The sequence below is a fragment of the Lolium perenne genome, chromosome 6 (genome assembly GCF_019359855.2).
Source record: "Lolium perenne isolate Kyuss_39 chromosome 6, Kyuss_2.0, whole genome shotgun sequence".
NCBI classification, from domain to species: domain Eukaryota; kingdom Viridiplantae; phylum Streptophyta; class Magnoliopsida; order Poales; family Poaceae; genus Lolium; species Lolium perenne.
Genome location: NC_067249.2, coordinates 258,020,546 through 258,042,230, shown reverse-complemented (window position 1 = coordinate 258,042,230; position 21,685 = coordinate 258,020,546). Strand labels below are relative to the sequence as shown.

The following is a 21,685-nucleotide window of genomic DNA, read 5'->3' as shown; positions in this document are numbered from 1 at the left end:
AGTATTAAGAATTAGCTTGAAATTTGACAGTTTTAATATAATTGTAGACACACCATTCAATCAAGGCGATGCAGTAAGATATGACAATTCCAATGCCAAGGCATAATCCAAACAGTAGCTCATATAAGTATTTTTCAAGGAAGAACCGAGGACCATAATACTGAAGTTCTAATCAAATCATATGGTGCGGCAAGCGCGATCAACCATTTTCAAACTGCCACAAAGCATGCATGAAGCTAAAAAAAGAAGGAAAAAATAGTCTCGCGTAGAGCATACACGTCGAGCGCCATAGCATGGATCTCCACATAGGTGGTTAGGAGTAGTTCATAGCAATATATTACGAAACATTGGCAATAGGAAACCGAGAAGCTTTGTACAAAAATATCGCCAAGGTTCACTCAGCGAATCGATCTTACAACTACAGTAATACTATTTCATTCATCGGTCAGATGACCAGCTTGAATTTAACACGCTTGATGCCCCAAACATGCCAGTGTCATCCGCATCAAAAGTAGCTTGATCTTGTTACCACGGAAGTAGACCTGATGCATTCTACTCAGATGCACAGCAAAAGAAATGCGGGAGCTCATGTTTTCGACAAAGAGCATATATTAATATCGGAGATACCAATTACGTTCAACCTATGCCACAACGCATTACTCTAGCAGCCTTATAGAAGCACACAACCAAAAAAGAAGAAGAATTACGGAAAAAAAATCCCACTACGCACCATCAAGATAGCACCATAAATACAACTTCTTCAGAAGCGGCGTCTCCAAGAAGAGAACAGTGCACAAGCGCTATCGTCGCCCGATCAAAGATCTGGATTTTCAGCCTGAAGAAGATCCTCACTTTCAAAACAAATGTCTTCAACAAAGTCATTGCTAGGCACAACCAATTAAGGCCAGACCTTGGATTTCCACCCTGAAAGGTAAGACTCTGGTCTTCTCCTATGCAATCGCCCCACTTGCATGTCGCTACTCCAAGTCATGAAACACCAAACCAACTCCTCCTCACTCCAAAGACTGGAACCTCCATTGCTAGTCCTCAGATCTCAGCCTTCGGGACATTCTTTGCCAGCACCATGGAACGAAAATATGCCCCATGATATTAACGGCCAGCAGAGCTTCGAAGCGCTCTCTCTGAAACCAAACGGCCAGAGTAAAACAGAGGTACGCACGACCGAGTCCCACCCGATCCAGCAGTCTCCAGGCGTGAATCGCCCATGGAAGATCGCCGCGGCGCCTCCCGAAACCCGTCACTCTAGCCAGATCAAAGGGGACATAGCTCTAGCAGATCATCATCTTGACGCAAATTGAAATCCTAGGACCCCCGCCTTTATTCAGGTCGCGCCCCCATGCTGGCGACCATCCCAGGCCGGCTAAGGCTTCCGCCAAAGACACCAAGCGTAGATCGCGTAGTCCGGAGACACCGCACACGTCTGGGTCCCGCCGTAGCCGAGAGCCAGACCTCCACCGCCGGCAGCTGAGAGGCGAGGAGAGGCGGGAGCTCATGTACTTAGCCTGCAAAATAGTTTGACTCGGTGTTGAGCAATAAATAAGGATGCTTTCTGGATCGATGGCCACATCCATCCTCAAAGGCCAGAGAGATTATAGAAACTGGATTTAGAAGAATCTGATAACTTAGTGATGTCTTGAACTAAAATTCAGCATTCATACCTGGTAATGGATGCTTTCTGGATCTATGGCCACACTCAAGTATTTTAAAAATAAGGGAACCAATAATCGTAGTGAAACAACAAGAAAATGGTTCTTATAAGTAATACTTTTGCTCTAGTCAATCTCCCCACTCGAATAGAGCAGAAACCTGGCCAAGTAGATTTTAATCAGTTGGGAGCTTATGGGTAGGGGAAAAAAGATTCACCAGGTCATAGCAAGAGGACAGGGTGGCTATAACAGCAATCCAAAGTCCTTGTGTTACTATATAATTAGCCCAAACCATGCTCATGAATAGAAAACAAATAGAGGGTCTCTATCTACGTCCCTTTATCATCTGTGCACTGCTCAATTAGTAGAAAAAATCGCCAAGTTACCTCTCTTGGCATCCCCTGTAGCCACAACCTTGTGAGCAGCGCCATGGGTCGAAGAATTTAAGCATCGTGCATACATATATTTACCCCACAAAATGAGAGCTTTACAACCTTACTGGTGAATCTTCTATAATGGGTAATAAATGGAAGATTAATTAAGTACACAGGCATACTTTGGAGATGATGATATGGAGTAGAATCGTGGCTGTAGACGAGGAGCAACCGTTGCAAAGAATACTCCCAAAGGAGGTTTAGCTGCAGGGAATGAAGACATAATTTCAATAAGGCTCCGCTGGATAGCTACAATCCATTGAGCATACTCATCCTGGACATAGAAGTGTAACCTTCAGCGAATAATATCTACCAGGTAAAAACACTACAACATAGGTTTTCAAATAGAAGTAACCTTTCCAGCAGGAGAAGCCAAAAAACTCAGTCTTTCGTCCTCAGTCGGGCCAGAAGCATGAGCAGCTAAAGCAATCAAAGCAGCCTGGAGATAAATATACCATTCAAGGATTCAGCAAATGATCGCGAGAGGCACCTTCAAGTCTTCTATTACTACATTATCAATGGTGTTTTCAGCCTTTTTATTCTCCACTCTATCAGACTTTCAGTAGCCATCATGACCAGCTTCCAACAGCACACCTAGAGTAAAAGGCAGAGAGGTTCACCCATTATTTAATTCCGAAAAAGAGAACCAACCTGAGGTTGGGTGGTTAGGAGGGTGGTTGTACCCCAGCCCACCAGAGTTCAAACCCCAGGTTTGACATATGTGTATCTCATAAAGGCGGAATATTCTTTCAGTGGGAGGCGACGTTCCCATCAACAGCGAGGCGCCCGTGATGACTTCGTCAATTTCAAGATCCGATCCACCGGCTCAGTCTTCCGGAAGTGTGTGCGTTCATAGGGGTGAGAGTAAGCGCGTGTTTGTGAGCGTCTGTGTTTGTACTGTGTTTCTCAAAAAAAAAAATTAATTCCAAAAAAGTGCTAGCCTACACAACTTAATATTCCATTGTTCCACCAAACCATCTACACAAAACCTGAACTTTTTCCATGAATGTCAGATCTGCTAGACAACACGGGTTAACACAAGATAGCATACCACACTAAGTTCATTTGGACAGAAAAAAATAGAGATGATATTTAAATGTGAGCACGGGTACTAAAAATATTGCCAACAGAGCAAACATGACCTGATTAACATAATCAGGGAGAACACACAAAAAATTAGGGTCCTAGTTTCAGTATGCAACAGCAACCACCATATGTCAATGATATTTAAATGGGGAGATGCAAACTACCATGAATGATGGCCTGCTAGCCATCAGGCGACGGGTGAAACACTGGTCACCAGCTCAGGATGCAGCCAGTTCTTAGCTAGCCAATGACGAATCTTTAGTTTGAAAAGTGGAACCATCGGCTGCAAGGTAGTAAATGGTTGAGCCATTAACATCCATTGTAGTAGTAGTTATACTTATACAATAAGTCAATAACACAACATAAGATATATTAGAAAAAAGCTCCCCTACTAAAAAAGGAAGAGAATATATGTCATAGAAGGCTAAGCCTATTTAAACATAGGTAAGAAAAAGGGAAACATCATCCCACAATATAGTGGACCTTAATTACAGCTAAGAAAGAAACATTTGAAACCTATTTGAATATGAAGAAGGAAAGAAAATTGAAGGCACAAACCCAACTTTCATTAACATATACACTACAGAAAATAATGCAGTGCAGAATGTTATGGCAACAATATTCCTTGTGATACCGTATACTACCTTAAGTCAAATTTGAGATACATGATATTCAAAGATAGTTCAGTAGTGCAACCATGGGACCATGCAATCATATCATACTTATCAGTTAGATGTACCACCGTTACCTAGACATCAATACAAGAATCTTTGCCTGGCTCCATATATGTTCTCACCACAGACCAGAATATGTGGACTGCGGTATAAAGACAACACTATCTAAATCTTGGCCTAGCTCCATATATATTCACACCATGGACCAGAGCATGTGGACCACATTGTAAAACATGGATGATTAATAAACATTACATTTCAACCATCCTCTTCTACCTTTGCCTTCTTGATACTTCCTTCTTCTCTTCTACCTCAGACCTGCCCACATCGTGTTTACAAAAAACATCAGTTAGCAATTGAAAATCAGAGTGTTGGATGCAGAGAACAGAGGGAGGCGGCGGCAAGGTTTGGGAAAAAGATTTACCAGGTAGCGCAGCCACTCCGTCCACCAGCTACAGCTGCTACAGCTGCACCAGCCCATGCAACCCCACGCGCTAGGATTTTCCACCACCGCCTCTGATAAGAGCCTGCTGCCCAACAAGTATGTATCCTCTCTAATCACAGAAATGTGCGAACCTAGAAACTGAAATTATGTATGTATCCTCATCATAGAATTTCAGTGGCAGACAAAATACAGTAAGAAACTGCAGCATCCAATACATGGCAGTATGAATGGTATAAGCGCAAGAAAATTACTATGTATTTGGTTAATAATGCTATTCTCTGTATGGTTCAGGTTTTGAACAACTAAAAGTTAATTAGTGAATTATACTGTTTCAGAGTAATTCATGTACAAGGAACTAAATAATAACCAGTCCTGCATTTTAATGATGGTAATCAGATTAAAAATTATGTTGAAAATCTTAATGCTGGAAATCAGTATTTCATGGCTCTGTCAATTTTATCGCCGTAAACAGGAAGTAATGGGAACAAAATTAATTAAGTACCATACATTGCCAGCTTCTATAGAAATAGTACAGCTGAGTGATTTGTGCAGGCTGCAATCGAGTGCAAACTTAAAGCCTGAACCGAGGAGGAAGGCTGGCGGGCGCATGAGGGTATGGATTTCCTAAGAAGCTTAACACCATATTGAGCCACTAACTGATAACGTGCCCCGTAGTTTTCACAGGAAGTAAAGAAATATTCACATATTACATATATGTACTACCAAGTATAAAGAAAGAATGAAACGCTTTCAATCTGTTCAAGGAGAGATTCACTCTCACTTAAACCTCATTGCTATTCATTGTCAACCATTATAAGCAACCAAGACCTCGGTAGTGTGTTTTTGTTACTATATATGTACATGAAATAAAGATCCACATTAAGTATATATATAAGAGGCTGAATCCTTTCTGTACATACTGAAGAGAAACTCAGAGAAATTGGAAATCGCCTCATACCACATTTGCATGCTGGTGAGCTCGAATCAAGTCAAGGTGTGTTGTCGTATCTCACAAACAAGTTGGCTGCTCGCCTCATCAGCAAGCAATGTCATCTCTTGGCGTCAAAACAGCAATGCCCAATCCAGGGCATGGCTTGCGCTACTGCAACTGTGAAGAAAACAATGCATATGTCAGTGTGGGTGGAAGGGCTTCCTCACCAAATCAGAGGCACGAGAGAGAGAGAGAAGCAAACGCCATGCTGCCGCCTGACCGCATCTCCTTGCTGCTTCTCGGCCGCGTCCAGTCACCTCCGTCGCTCGGGGCGCGCTGCCGGCCATCGCTGTTGCCGGGTCCAAGCACCGTCGTCGCTCGGCGAGCGCTCCCCGTCGGACCCGTTGTCGACGCGACCGCCGTATGCCCGTATCTGCTGCTGCCTGAGAGAGAGGAGCTGAGACGGGAGGTTGAGAGAACGAGCGGATCCGTACCGGGCAGGCGGACGCCGAGGAGGTGCCGGCTTCAACCCGGGGGAGAGGCGGCGCACAACTGGGCACCATGCGCGCATCCACCACCGGGCCCACCTCCGTGCAGCACCATGCGCCCGCGCCGCCTGACCTTCGGTCGCTCCAACCGCTCGCTCCGCCGTGCGCCGCCAGGGACAACCACCAGACGCCCCTCATCCTCGCTCGCCCGCACTACCCCTCACCGTCACGCCCACACGAACGCTCACACCTGGCTAGCCCGTTCGCTGCTCCGCCCCGGCCTCACGCAGTAATCCGCATATTACAGAGGTTATACTGTTCAATTTACAGGTGTATTTTCATTCATATTACAGAGATTATATTGTTCATGAAGTTAAAAAAACTTTCAATTCCAAACATTGTACATTCAAACAAGATTTGTTCAGAGCACCTGGCCGCAGCGGGCCGCGGACCCTTTTAGTCCCGGTTTGTGTCTCAAACCAGGACAACAGGTTTCTATCGAACCGGGATCAAAAGGTGTCGTAGGGATGGGCGGATTCAGACCGACGTGGCCAGGCATTTACTCCCGGCCTAGAGTACGGCCGGAACTAAAGAGACCCGACGAAAGGCATGTTTTCTACTAGTGGATCCCTCCTCCGAAGTATTGTCGAGTAGGCAGCAACGACCACCGTCGGCGTATCACAGCTACGCCGAGGGCAGGTCTACGCTGATGCGGATCTTTCCGGATGGCACACGTGACTCTGCCGATGCGGATCTTTTCCTAGGAGCTATACCGAGAGGTACGCGCCCTCGACGTAGTCTACACCGACGGCCCAATATAGCTACACCGGGAGTTTCCAGCCGTCAGCGTAGCGAGCCATTTAGTGGAAGCTAGTCCCCAACATCAGAAAACAAGAAGCTACCAGAAATGGGAAAGCCCTCCTTCTAAAATCATTGATCCGCCTGTTTGCAGCGAGCGTTCCTATGATCATCAAAGAGTTGAAGAAGGCCATTGCGTTGCTTACTTGAAATACGCGGTACCTCACCGGAAATTTGTCACGCATAACTGAGGTACCGGCGACATACCTGTTGGCCTTGTCGTCGGCGGCCCAGAAACCACCGAGTGGGGTGAGCCCCGCCGTGAAAGTGACTGTGGCTGCCAGTGACGTTATGAGCAACAACCAGGTACGCGAATCATGTTGTCTCTTCTCAGTGGAGCCGTTGAGTTGATGATTGGTGGTTGCCATGTTCTCAAGGCTGTTTAGAGCTATTGCCGCCAGCAGCCCGTCACCGGAGGGGACAAGGAGCACCGGCGTGGCATGGAACGAGATCCTCTGACTTAGGATGAAAAATCCTTCCCGCGGCATTGGCTCCTTTTAGCACTTTGAGCAGCTCATCAATCGACATTTGCAGAGGACGGTCAATATTGATCTGTTGCTGTTTAGGCTGCAACGAATCTCCAAGCAGTTCATCGTCAGGACACGATATTACCACTTTCTCAAATTCTTCGGACATACTACCTCCGATTCAAGGAATAAGACGCCCTCGTTTTACATGCTTCTCATTTGACCGAGAATAACTTCAAATATATAAAGATTATTTGTATGAAATTAGCATCATTAGAAAGTATTATTCAATATGAATCCAACTATACTAATTACATATAATATAATCAAGATTTTGTTGTTCAATTTTTATGATCAAACTTCTTCTTGGAATACGCGTGCGCCTTATTCCTTGGGATGGAGGTAGTATTATTATTTGCAGCTAGGCCAGTAACTCGGTTGCCCTCTAGTTTCATGTGTAAGATGCACGATAAAATGACCAGAAATAAGACAGAGACAGTTTGGATTAGCCCGTGAAAATCCACTTTACTCATAAATACTTAAATAGCATTTGAAGTTTGATTTATTTCTATTTTTCTATACTTCTTTTTTTGGAAAATGATAGTATCTTCTTTTTAACATCTCTGTCTTTCATGAGGCAAATCATTTAGGCATCTTAAAGACTGAAATGAAATAAACCAAGTTTTCCTCTTTTTTTGCATTACTTGGGCAAATCATTATCTATGGCGACCACAACCTGCATAGCTTTGTCGGGATCCGTGTTTTCATACTTATTATTTGAGAAAACCCGGTTATATAACATATATTCAAGTCATTTTTGTGAAGGAATGTACTCAACTCATTTTGTTTCATGTAAGAAGTTAGGGTTTAGAGGAAAATATTGGGAACCAGCTCAACCCTCTGCAGTTTTTCTTAGATAGATGAAAAGAAAAACTTAAAAGAGGGAAATAGAGACGCAAAGAAATAAAAATTTAGATATGATAAAACAAAAACTTAGATGAAAGGAAACAAAACCACCTTTGGAGACATATAAAAAAACAGGTAAAACTAGATGAAAAAAATCCAACTAAAACCATAAAAATGAAAATAAATATGAAAAAACAATAAGAATATAAGAAGGAAGAAAGAAAAAAAACATGGGTAGCAAATAATATAAGAAAGAAAGATAAAGAAGAAAAATAGAAAAAATATGTGAAAGAACCATATATGAAAGAAAAAATCCTATCTAAAATTAGAAGCAAGGATAATAAGTACAAACAATAAAGAAACAAGTTACCCAAAAAAAAAAGCAATGCTGAACCGATTAACGCAAACCATATCGAGCAGAAGATGACAATGTTTTCTCCTGTGGTTTTTAGATGTCGGGCTTCGAAATATATTAGACAGTACGTACTGTTACATTAAAAAAACATCATTTTTGCGATTTAGGCAAGGTTCGGGCCGGGTTTGTTGGGCCGGGCCGGGCTTTTGCCAGTTCAAGCTGGGTTCGGGCTCAATTTATAGGCCTGACAGTCAGGCCGGGCCGGGTTCGGGCTTGACATTTTAGCTTCGGGCTTTTTCGGGCTTGGCCCGAAACACGGCCCGGCCCGAGTTTTGCCCAGGTGTAGTTTCATTCCAATGTCACCCAGGTTCGAATCTTGGCTCTAGCGCATATATTTTGCCTTTTATACGTCGTGTGTTTCAACACTGCGAGCGAAGCGGAAAATGGGCCTAGCCCATGTTTAGACTTCCTTGAGCGAAATGCAAGCACCGGAGAGCAACAGGGTATCTGTGTTTTACGGGGCCTCCTATACACCGACCGGGTCGGTGCGGACGCGGTGTCGCACACCCCCGACCCGGCGGTTGTCTAGTGGGCCGGCCCATCAGGTAAGGTCATTTCTATTTTCCTTATTCTATTTCTTTTTTATTTTCTGTTTACATATTTTCCTTTTTTAAAAAGAAGAATTTTTTGAATCCGTTTGTAAATCTGGAAGTTTAATCTTTTTGTCTTTTTTAATATAATTTTTTCGAAAAAATAATTTTTTAGCATATCTTTTTTTCAAAATTTGAATATTTTTTAGATTGAACATTTTTTAGAATGAACTTTTTTCAAAAATTGGTTTTTTCCCAAAATTTGAACATTTTTTGAAAATGAACATATTTTAAATTTGAACATTTTTCGATTATGAACATTTTTTGGATACGAACAATTTTTAGCTTTGAACATTTTTCGTTTTGAACACTTTTCAAATTTGAACGTTTTTTGAATTTAAACTATTTTCAAATTTGAACTTTTCGGTTTTGAACAGAAATAAAAATAAACAGAAAACAAAAGGAAACAAAAAAGAAAACCGAAAAAACAAAAAACAAAAACAGAAACAAAAACAAAAAACGAAAAAAAAAGAAACAAAAGGTTAAAATGGGCCAGGTCCAATACCCGACCAGGGTGTGCGGTGCCTGGTAGGCACCGACCTGGTCGGTGTATAGGATTTCCGGTGTTTTACTCCATCCACAAATTATGTTTTCAGATTACAAAGCACCGAGTAAAGCCTATTCTAGCATATGGGCCTGGGCGCCTGGCCCAGTTCCAGCTTATTTCTGCCTTTGTCCTTTTGTGTTTTCTTTATTCTTTTCCTTTTACTTTTCCAGTTTTATTCTATGTATTCATTTTTTATTTTTATTTTTTATGTTTCTATAATAAGAAGTTGTTTTTCACGCGGTGGAATTTTTTCATGGTATTTCAAAACGTACTAGTTCATGGTAAAAACAAATCTTCATCACGTTGAAATAAAGTTTCACAAACTTCGAAAAAATATTGACGGGTTCAAAAAATGTTCATGGTGCTCGGAAGAAAGTTCACATGGTTAAAAAATTACTTGTACAATATATCAAAAATGTTAACTGATTCACCAAATGTTTGCATTATCTCAAAAAAAAATTGCTCACGGGGTAAAAAAAAATTCTTTCACACGTTTTGAAGAAATAAGATTAAGAGATTCAAAAAAGATCACCGGTGCAAAAAGTCCAAGGTATCCAAAAAATAAATATTAATGTACAAGGAAAATATTCTTCCACGCGATTCAAAAAAGATTCATGATAAAAAATGTTCAGGGATTACAAAAAATATTCTTGGCTTAAAAAACTAAATAAAGTGATTTTTCTAAGTAAATAGAACCTAAAAAAAGTTTTAAAGATTTATTGAAATTAAAAATGTAAAAATAGCTTATGCAGTATTTGCTGCATTAACTTTGCGTTTTGATGCACGGAATTTGCCCGCGCAATTGGAATTTGGAGCGAATAGGCCCAATTCGGCTGTTTAGGTGGCCTTAGAATTGAGGCCTGAAAACAATGGGCAAATTTCGAGCCATCCCCGTGCGCGTACCGTTTCACTATGATAGTTTCCGAGCTCTAGACCTCGGAAGGCGTGGAATTGCTTGCCCCTTCGTCAACGCGCGACAGAGCACGACACTCTCGAGCTTGGCCTTCTCCACCTGCCAACGATGGCTTCGGTAAGCCAACCCGGCGGCGGCGGCTCCAGCTCCGGTAAGACACCTCACCCTCACTTGTTATGCGTCCTCCTCTCCCCATCTCGCCCCTCTTCCAATCCTCTCCATAGCCTCGTCCTAACCGGCCCCTAACCCTAGAACAACGGTGATAGGAGGGGAACAACGGTGGGCGGTTGCGGCGGACGGTGGCCTCTCCCTGGTCGTTAGGGGAACATCGGAGGGCGGTGGCCTCTCCCTGGCCGGGTAGGGGAACATCGGTGGGCGGGCGATGGACAGCGGCGGGTGGTGGATGGCGGCGGTAGGTTGCCTCTCCCTGGCCGGCTCCAACTCGACCTCTTCGTGCCCTCTCCCTGCTTCTTTCCAATTCGATTCCACGGTTTGCGCATCCAAACATGGTTAGAATCGGGTTCTGGCCTTTTGATTCTAAGAACAAATAGCATGACACCCAAACAACAGAATTGAAATGGAGACCATTTCCTTTCCATCTTGGATTTGGAATTTCAGTGCAATTCAATTCCATGATCAAATTGTGTACATCCAAACACAATGTAAGATTTGTTGATTGGATGACAATGGTGCTTATGCAACGTTTTATTTTGGAGGCGTCGTTTTTTGAGAACCTCTTCCTTAGTCCATGTGATTTCGTGTGATGTCTTTGGTGGTGGTTTGTGTGCTACTACTGTGAATGATTGTTTACCGTGGCAAGCTTTTTGTTTCTTTGTCTCGTTAGACTTTTTTTTTTAGGGCTGAAAGAGCTTTATATCATATAACAGATGTTCGATTACAATCTAAAGCCATGGCTTTAGTTACATTGTCTGGGAAAGAACTAATCCAGACACAGTCGACACCTATTTTTCGCACCGAGCTTGCACATTCATGTGCAACGATGTTTTGAGCTCTATTAGCATAAACACAATTCCAAACTGAAAATTTCTTCAGCATGGAGGACGCGTCACCGTAGATACTTCTTAACTGGGACAATGAGTCATTTCCCAAAGGCATATCTTTGACCACTGTGGCACAATCCAATTCAAAGATGATCTTGTCGTTAGACATTTTATTGGTGCAGAATAGACGTAATTGATATCTTTACAATATTAATATATTCCCGTTTCCACAAAACGCATGGGTGACACGGAATGAGATACCACTTCCAATCCAAACGAGTACAGGAGGTTACGAGGCCGCCTTGAGTCTATTCAACTGAATTAAGAATTAGACATTTTTCCCCTAAAAAATAATAAGACACTTTTACATGGAAGGTTCAAGTATCTTGGATCTTCTCAATGTAGTCCAAATATGCGGATATATTACTGATGCAACTATCTATTTTCAGTTTTTTGAGACAATGGGCAGCACCCTTCTCATTCATTCATAATTTGTTCAGTACAAACAATGGTCCTAATGATAGCAGGTACCTCATTGAACCAGCACGAACCAACATCATATTCTGCAGATTTTGCCAGAACATGGGCTGCCGCATTACAACACCGCTTTACATGAACGAAACTACATGAAACAAACTTTGTAGCTCTAGATTTAATCTCCTAGACAATGGCGCCTATAGCAGATCTACTGAACTCGGAGTCATTTACTTTGTTTATCAGGGAAAGACAATCCGAGGCGACATGTATCTTCTGAAAACCGGTACTCCCAGCAAAGATTAAGGCCTGACGCATTGCAAGGGCTTCAGCCACTTCTGGTGTATGCACATGCTCAAGAGCTCCCCGATTTGCTGCCAGCATTGTCCCCTTATGATCGCGGGCAATGACGCCAAAACCAACTTGTCCTGATTGGGAAAAAGTTGCAGCATCAACATTCATCAGCACAACACCTTCCGGTGGCGGAGACCATTTCTGGATTGAAGACGAAGTCTCACGCCTGTTGGAAATAGATGAACTGACATTATGCAAAGTAATAAACTCAACATAAGCTTTGATTTTGCCCGCAATCCGATTAGGATGAGGAAGTACCTCACCGTTGCGGATATTGTTTCTGTTCTCCCAAATGTGCCAAATAGCTACTGCTAGAACTGTAGAATGAAAACCAGAGGCTGCAGTAATCCAGTCAAGTAGCCACTGCCTAACATTGACAAAGCATTTTAGATTTAATTGAATTCCATATTATTTTTTCAATTCCTTCCATATCTTTTTTACATATTGACATTGCATAAGACAATGTTCAACATGTTCACACTATTGCAAAAGTAACAATCATACCTTGTGGGGATCGACCGCAGCTGTAGTTGCGCTCCTGTAGGGAGACAATTATGAGCCATCCTCCAGAGCACGACTTTCATTTTATTTGGACATTGTATTGCCCACAATGTTTTCCATGCCTTCTCCGTAGACTTCTGACATGATGAAGAGCCTTTGCCTGAAGAACTACGGTCAAACCAGAATTCGCATGTTCTTGCCAGGTTGTATGCTGACTTAACAGTGTAAATCCCGGTCTTGGAGTAAGGCCAGGAAGGGAAATCCTCGCAGCATTCAAAAATGAGAGGGATGCTTAAAATTTTGTTAGCAACCTCCTCTGGAAAAGACTTCCTGATTGCAGTTTCATTCCATTGTCGTTCATTCCTTTTTAGTAGAGAGTGACAGTTTGATTATCATTTATGGACGGAGAAGCAAGGAGTGTACCAGGTGTTACCTCCGGGATCCAACGATCCCTTAGAATATTTATGTATTTTCCATCTCCTACTCTCCATAAAATTCCCTTGTCAAGCAACTTCTTACCATGCATTATACTTCTCCATGTGTATGAGGATGATCTTGGGCATTGGGCTGTCCAGAAGTCTCCATTGGGGAAGTAGCGTCATTTTAATACCCAGGCACACAGTGAGTTCGGTTCAGTTAGTAACCGTCACCCTTGTTTCGCAAGCATTGCCTGATTGAACATGGCGAAGTCACGGAAGCCCATTCCTCCCAAATATTTTGGTGATGATAGCCATTTCCATGATCTCCAATGCAATTTCTTCTTCCCATCCTCGACTCCCCACCACAAATTGGAGATTGCTTTCCTCATTCTCTCGCAAATAGATAAAGGTATTTGAAAGCAGCTCATTACGTATGTGGGGATTGCTTGAGCCACTGATTTTAATAGAGTTTCTTTCCCAGCCCTTGACAATGGACGATCACTCCACCCATTAAGGTGTTTCCATAGCCGGCCAGTGAGAAAGTTGAAGTTACTCATTGGAGAACGTTCCACCCACGTCGACATGCCAAGGTATGTTGTCTGAAGCGTCTCATCCAGCACCCCCAATTTTTGTTTTACCATTTCCTTAACTTGTTTATGACCGTTTTTACTAAAGAAAATAGAAGATTTTTGAAGATTTACCATCTGACCTGAAGCCTCACAGTAAGTCTGCAAGGCAGAATTAAGAGCATGGATGCTTTTATCGTCTCCCCTTGTAAAGAACACACTGTCATCAGCGAATAGGAGATGGGAGATGGGAGGGCCATTTCTGCCATTTCGAATACCCTTCAATTCACCAACGACTTCTTTTTGCTGCATTAGACAAGACAGACCTTCAGCGCACAATAAGAATAAATATGGGCTAATTGGGTCACCTTGTCTAATGCCCCTTGTTGGGAGGAAAGAGTCAGTTAATTCGCCATTTACCTTGACTGCATATTTTACAGATGTAACACACCTCATGACCATATTCACCCATTCAGCCTGAAAGCCCAACTTTAATAAAACCCCTTTAAGGTAACACCACTCTACCCTGTCATAGGCTTTTACCATGTCAATTTTCAGGGCAAAGGAAGGCATCTTAGCCCTTTGTTTTCGAATTGTATGAAGGCACTCGTATGCAATAAGCACGTTATCAGTGATTAGCCAACCCGGCACAAAGGCAGTTTGTTGTTCCGAGATAATTTCCGGCAAGAACAGCCTAAGACGATTAGCAATAACTTTGGAAGCTATTTTATAAATCACATTACAAAGACTTATTGGCCGGAAATTAGACAGTAAATCAGGTTTACTAACTTTTGGGATGAGGACGATTACCGAATCGGAGAAACCTTCTGGTATTTCTGATCCCAAAAGAAAACCTTTTACTGCAGCACATACGTCTTCTCCAATCTCCTTACCCTGGTATTTGAACGATGAGAATGATCGTTTTGTTTGGAAGCTAACAACTAATAGGTTGTTTTCTGTCAAGTCGATGTATAAAGATATTATGTGTGACCATACTCCTTACTTGAGAAAGTATTTGTGGAAGGTGAAAATACCGCTACAGATTAAGATTTTTATGTGGTTCATGAGTAATAATGTGTTGTTAACTAAGGATAATTTAGCGAAACGTCATTGGAATGGGTGTACAAAATGTGTCTTCTGTGGCGAGCAGGAGACTATTCAACACTTGTTTATTGAATGTCCGCTAGCTAAACTTGTATGGCGTACGGTTTCTTTCACTTATGATCTTCCACCTCCAACCAATATTACTAATATGTTTGGTAATTGGTTAAATGGAGTAGATAGACAATCTAAGGCGTTTATCCGGATTGGGGTGTCTGCTTTATGTTGGTCTATTTGGAGGATTAGAAATGATATAATTTTTAATAAAAAATGGTCTTTTAACTTTTTGCAGGTTATTCATATGGTCTCCCATTGGGTCCAACTCTGGGCACTACTTTCCCCGGAGGGGCTGCGGGATGCCATGGCTTCTGGCTGCATACGGCTCCTGACGGTTGCTCAGGATATCTTGTGCCAGGCTGGTTGGCGTCATACTAGGAGGCTATGTTGATTTATAGTCTTAGTATGCTGGTTCTTTCGATGGTTGGTTATTGTATCGATCTTCGTTGATGCGTGTTTTGTAAACGATTTGTGTCTTGGACTATTTTTTTAATAAAGGGCCGTGTGCATCGTCATGATGCAGAAGCCGGGGTTCACCCCCATTTCGAAAAAAACGTCTTCTCCAATCAGATCCCAGTGTTTCTGATAAAATAAGGTTGGAAATCCATCAGGCCCCGAAGCCTTTGTCGGTCCCATCTGAAATAATGTCGTCCTAATTTCCTCATTGGTGTACTCCTTGCACAACTTCTCATTCATCTCTTGTGATACCTTGCATGGTACAGCATTAAAAACAGTCTCCAGGGAGGCACAAGGTTCAGAAGTAAATAAGCTAGAGTAGAAATCATGTACCATACTCCTAATCCCCTCGGGATCCACGCAAAAAGACCCATCATCTCTCCTTAAATGTTTTATTTTGTTATTCCTTCTTCTTGCTGAGGCCCGGGCTTGGAAAAAGGAAGTATTTCGATCACCCTCGCACAGCCAATCAACTCTTGAACGCTGTCTAGCCGTGATTTCCTCCCTTTCGAATAACTCACACAACCGTCTTTCAATCTCCTTTTCTTCTTTGGATCTGCTATTGTTCACATAATTCTTCCGGATTGTAGTTAGCCTTTTTTCCAGTTTTCTGATTTCCTTTTTAACTGATCCAAAGGACTGTCTGCTCCAGTTTTGTAAGACAGACAGTGGACATCTTATTCAGTGTTGTCCAAGTATTAATCAACGAGGGAGGGTTCTCTTTATGCCCCTTCCAATTTTCTTCCACCATTTGCATATAATCAGGTGCTCTTAGCCATGCAGCTTCAAACTTGAACGAGTAATGTACTGGATTGGTTGCTCCCTGGTTTCCTGTCTTTGCTATTGTCACCAAAACAGCATAATGGTCAGAGGAGGTGGTGATGATGTTCTCCACCAAACAGTCATCCTAGATTTACAGCATATTTGGAACTCAAAATTTTGGCCAAATTAAGAATTTTGTTCTGTACCTGTGTTGCGTGGGGTATTCTAACAAGATACCCTAGTAAAAGAAGTAATTACTGTGATACACTTTTTTTGGATGATTAGTGTGATAACCTAGTGAAAAAGGGATGAAAATTAAGAAGCATGTGTTCTTCTCTTGCGCCCTAATATTGGACCACTTGCATCTATACCTAAGTACTTGAGTGTATAGCTGCTTTTATGAGTGTTTCTCTTATTTGGCCTCTTGCCCCCTCAAATCAAAAAAAAAAAAATTATTCATATTTGTTTAATTTTATAAATATATAGATTCTTCTGGATATTTTGTATTCCGAGTCAAATGGTTATCCTTGTGGAGATTTCATTTCATATTATGGGTCAAATGATTTGGAGTTGAAGAATTCTCCGGATTTGTCACATTACTATTTAAAAAAACAGATCAACTTCCTAGAGTTAGCTCGGGTCGTACCCTGGACGCATCAGAAGGTATTATATTGCGCGGATAGCAGAGAAGACCAGATGGTTGAGGATGATTGCATCCCACTGGATTTGGATGATCATTTGGAACATCTGAACCCGGTAGTTAAGGTAAAGAAGACTAGAGTAAGGAAAACTTATGATATTAATAATATTCGGAAAAGTACTAGGAGAAGAATTAAAAAACAATTTTCATGATGCAGAATCTAAAAGGCATGAATTGGAATCCAGGTGGTTTTGGAGATACCGCTAAGCATTTGTTTGTAAAGGAGGCAATTAGGGAACACAAATTAGATTTTGTAGCCTTATTGGAGACTGGAAGGTCTAATTTCTCTATTCCTTTTTTAAATCAATTAGCGGCAGGCTATAGTTTTTCATGGTTTTGTTTACCACCTCATGGTCGATCAGGAGGCATTTTGGTAGGCATAAATTCTGACACACTCGAAGTGCTCAAAGTGAGTACTGGAGATTTTTGTGTTAAGCTTCATATTAAGTGTAAAAGAGATGGATTTGAATGGATTCTTGTGCCAGTCTATGGGGCTGCCCAAGACGCACATAAAGCAGAATTTTTAGCAGAATTAGTCAGAATATGTGAGGATGAAACGCTACCTATGTTGGTAGGTGACAAGGTATTGACTTGTCAATGCCTATGGATTATAGGCTAGGGTTTAGTTAGAAGTAGAGGGCAAGTAGATCTCGAAGGTTTCAGCCGAAAAGTACTCGACGACTATGAAAACTAGGGCTTGCAGACAATGATTCGATCGATTCTTTGTCCCTCGACTCCCCCTTATATATGAGGTGGAGCCGAGGGATTCGTGCTATACAAGTTTACATAGTCCGGGACGGTTTCTAACTCATCCCGCCAGATCACAAACAACACTTCCTATTACAACTCTATCTTTCCTTAGTAAATCTTGGGCTCCCGAATCTTCTTATTCTTCGGGTATTGGGCTTCCAGTAAACCCCGGGTACCATCTTCGGCAGGCCCATTTGGGATGCCTATGTCAGTAGCCCCCGAGATTTTGCTTGAATCGTAGAGTCAGGGAAAATCTCCATTGTTTATTTTTACTCGCAAGCTTTAACCTTTTATATTTCTTCACATAAAACTCTATATTGTACAGGGATACTGGTAATTGGGGCTAGTTCATCTGACGGATCAGGTACTAGTTAACTGCTCTAGTGGCAATCCGCAAAAACCTACTTCAAAATCACGTCCCCGGACATGATCTCGGATCTGGTGTAAACGTCGACAGTGCCGCTTAAGGTCTTACCATTCTGTCGAGTCCCGATCAAATTTATCGGGTACCTAACGCGTCCGTTAGGATTTTTCTTCGTATCTGTTGATACGGATAAAAGTAGCAGAGCGATCTTTGGCGATGCCACGCCCAGCAGAACGGATCTGGGGTCTTACCTTCGCAAATTTGCGGCATTCAGAAATTGATCGCAACTTCGGCGTTCTGAGAATATATTGTCGAGTGCTTTTCCGGCTGTTGGAATGGCACATTTTATCGAGTCACATATGACTTATATTGTTCTCCCGATGGGAGTATATGTAGAGTTAATTATAACTCGAAATATACTCTCTTGTTTTTCTATTTTTGTTAATTTCATCGGGCACGCGAACAGCGTTCCCGATGGGAGTAACTTGAGGCTACAACCAAGAACTTGTGCTTGGTTGTAGGCTCAACATTTTAGTCCACCTTGTCGCTATATTTTCATTACTTCCCAATATGATCTCTTTCTTCTTCTCTCTTTTTTTTTTTTTTTTTTTTTATCTCTCGGGTGCGCGAACAGCGCTCCCGATGGGAGTAGCCCCCGAGGCTACAGCCAAGGACTTGTGCTTGGTTGTAGGCTCCCGCAATTTCTATATTTGTCATACTCGAAAATTTACTTTTTTCTGTAGTAGCCCCCGAGCATTTGGGCAAAAACTTGTATTTGACCAAAGGCTCCCGAAGTATTGAATAATTCTTTCTGTCGCCACTTTTCTTTTGTTTTTCTTGTCGACATACTTCCCTTAATCAAATTTACTTCATCCTTCTCGAATAGTCGTGATTTTTCTGCCCTGTGGGTCCATTGCTTCGACCACGTTGACACGTCGTGCAAGTAGTGGACACACGTCCTCCGCTTTTTCTGGCGCACGTACGGTAACGCCTATTTCAGTAAAAATACTCTTTTGCCCTTGTGTCTAGAAGATCCATCCTCACCACACGATTTCTCCATCCAACGGCACGTTGCTTCACCCGATTCTTATATAAACCTTTCTTCAACCTCCGTTCATCCCCTCGCTTGCGCCGCTCATCTGTTCCCCTTCGCAAAACTTCTCCTGCGCCCGAATCTTTCCAAGCTTCCGCACTCACAGACCTTACTCTGCCCATTGCCTTTGATGCCACCGCGCACGCGACTCACTCGCCACAGCACTCCGGAATCCAAGATGGCTGCCGAGGATTTTGAGTGGGAGAGATCCAAAATCTCCAATCAAGACATCAACACGCTGAAGAGGCTCGGCCTCATGACGAAGGAGGACGCCATCCGCTTTCCTAGCGAAGAAAGCTACCCCAAGCCTCCAATGGAGTATCGGGTTAGTTTTGTTGATCACCTGATCCGCGGCCTTTCAACCCCAATCCACGATTTCCTCCGCGGCCTTCTTTTTGTTTACGGGATTCAACTGCACCAGTTGACTCCCAATTCCATCCTTCACATTTCTATTTTTATCACACTTTGCGAATGCTTCCTCGGAATTACTCCCAATTGGGCTCTGTGGAAGCGCATTTTCTGCCTCCGCCGTAATGGCTCCCACAACGTCACTTATAACATAGGTGGCGTTGTTATCTGTGTTCGGACTGATGTCGATTATTTCGACGTCAAGTTTCCTGATTCTGTCCAAGGATGGCGCAAAAAGTGGCTCTACATCCACGAAGAAAGCGCCAATTCTGTGGAGCACAACATAGTTCCTTTCGACGGAAGTGCCAGGATTCAGCGTCGCCGTTCCTGGGATGCCGAAGCTTCTGAAGAAGAGAAAAAAGCGACAGAGGCGCTCATGGCTCGTATCCGTCATCTTCAAAACACTCGAGGCAAAGAGCTATCTGGTGTTCAAATTACTGCCTACTTCCTTAGGATTAGAGTGCAGCCTCTTCAGGCTCGCAAAAATCCCCTTTGGACGTATTCTGGTGAAAATGACGCCAACAGAATCTCCAGTGATCTTTCTGTAAAGGACTTGGAAAAATTGGTTCGAAGAATTTCTCGATTAGGCAAGAAGGATCCTATTCCCTCCTCCTGTCGAGTGGAACCATACAGTGCTTCCAATCCTCTTCCCGAGGTATTTTCTCTTCTCGAAGTTTTATCTTGTTTTGAACTGTTCCTCGTATCTTATTTGCAGTGGTATCTCACTTATTCTCTTTTGTCACTATTTCTTTGTAGAATCATCCTACTATGGCTTCCCTTCCTCCTCTTCCTGAGGATGGAGAGGTCGAAGAAAGAGCCGTTGTCGATGATGTCAACCAGGAGACCCCCTCTTTTGTGAATGAACCCGCAGATTCTCGAAAATCTGCGGGATCTACTGAGAAGGATGCTGCCTCTGAAGATACAACATCAGCACAATCTCCTCCTCCTGCTGTTTCTCCGAAGAGCAAAAGGAAAAGGCATGATGCCGAGGATTCTGGCACTTCTAAGGCTGAAAAAGCTGGTCCTTCTAATCCGAAGGCAGCTTACGATCCTTATGTTGAATCCCTCATCAGCTCGTAAGTCACCTATCTCGCTATATTTTTGTACTCGAAATATTTATCTTGTCGTGCTTTTTATCGCCGATTTTTGATCAATCGGTGATGAGGAGGAAGAAGTACTGCCATCGACGTGGCTCCTCGAACAAGCACGTCACGTCTTTGTACTTGCCTCGGACACGCTAGTTGAAGGAGAAGAAACGTCGCCTCCTCAACAAGACGTCGTCACCACTACTCCGCCATCAAGCCCCGTGTCCCTTCACCAAAAAGGGCAAGGGTTGAAAAGATTGTTGATTACGCCCTCGGTTGGGCAGTTCGTCGACTCTGCTCTTAGATGATGTAAGTCTGTCGACATCTATATTTTCCTTATTTTATTTTTCCACACCTTTTCTCTTTTTCATGCCGATGTTTCTCTTACTGTGTTCACGCTGAACAGCCTATGATCAAGGATCTTCTCCGCATCGGGTCCCAATTTATTGGGTACCGTGAATATGCCGCCAGAGCCGAAGGTAACGACTTTTGTACTTGCTATTTTGCACTGACTTTCTATTCCTGTTGCTCGTCGCTATTTTTTGATCTTTCTTTTCTTTCTTTTTCATATCTCGACAGAAAAACTTTCAGAGGCCAACGAACGTGTCGACGCACTTGCTCAAAAACTCGAGCAAAGTGAGGCGGCTCGCAAGAAAGCTGAACTTGCTGCTAGCAAAGCCAAGGCCGAGGTTGATGAAGCCAAGGTGAAAGCTGCTAGTGTCGAGGAACTGCAGAGAAGGCTCAAAGATGCCGAATCTGCCTTAGATGAGCAGAAAACTGCACAAACTGTGCGTGAACAAGAGATCATCAAGCGTCTGAAGTCGCAAAGTCGACGTACGCTGAGTAATATCATCAACCCCTTCTATTGTACTTCCTGTTTCTTGGTTTTTGACTAATGGTTCTTTGTTTTGTGTGGCAGCCCAAACAAACCAAGATTTTGATCTGGAGAATCCCGTCAACGATCCTCTCCTTGACGCACTTTCTCTTCTGGAGTTTCACGGGCGCGAAATTCGTGAAGGCGTGGCAAATGCTAATGCAGGATTGTCAGCGTTGTTCCCTTATTTCTTCCCGAAGAAAGAAGAACCCGCAACTTTCCTTAACCTCGCCAAGATGTTTAATGCTTCGGAAGACCTGGGATTGAAGATGCGTCAGGAGAATATGAAGGTTCTTGTC

General features: G+C 42.8%; 1 protein-coding gene and 1 long non-coding RNA gene across 6 annotated transcripts; one reads left to right on the top strand and one right to left on the bottom strand.

Annotated features, from left to right (window-relative positions):
• Window positions 1–591: 591 nt before the first annotated feature.
• Window positions 592–5,985, bottom strand: LOC127305311 (uncharacterized). 5 transcript variants are annotated; one of them, XR_007853812.1, is made up of 7 exons: window positions 5,518–5,985; window positions 5,265–5,414; window positions 4,286–4,444; window positions 4,138–4,179; window positions 2,457–3,470; window positions 1,680–2,375; window positions 592–1,523 (listed from the first exon to the last, which is right to left on the bottom strand). It is a non-coding gene; the product is annotated as an uncharacterized lncRNA (long non-coding RNA). The 5 variants fall into 5 exon arrangements; XR_007853814.1 differs by having other exon boundaries at window positions 592–1,827; window positions 2,054–2,375; XR_007853813.1 differs by having other exon boundaries at window positions 592–2,375; window positions 2,457–2,540; window positions 2,753–3,470.
• A 13,290-nt stretch (window positions 5,986–19,275) lies between these two features.
• On the top strand, window positions 19,276–20,507 carry LOC139832717 (uncharacterized). Its single transcript, XM_071822536.1, has 2 exons — window positions 19,276–20,082; window positions 20,184–20,507. The coding sequence occupies exons 1-2, from the start codon at window positions 19,276–19,278 to the stop codon at window positions 20,505–20,507; spliced, it is 1,131 nt and encodes a 376-aa protein (XP_071678637.1).
• Window positions 20,508–21,685: the final 1,178 nt, after the last annotated feature.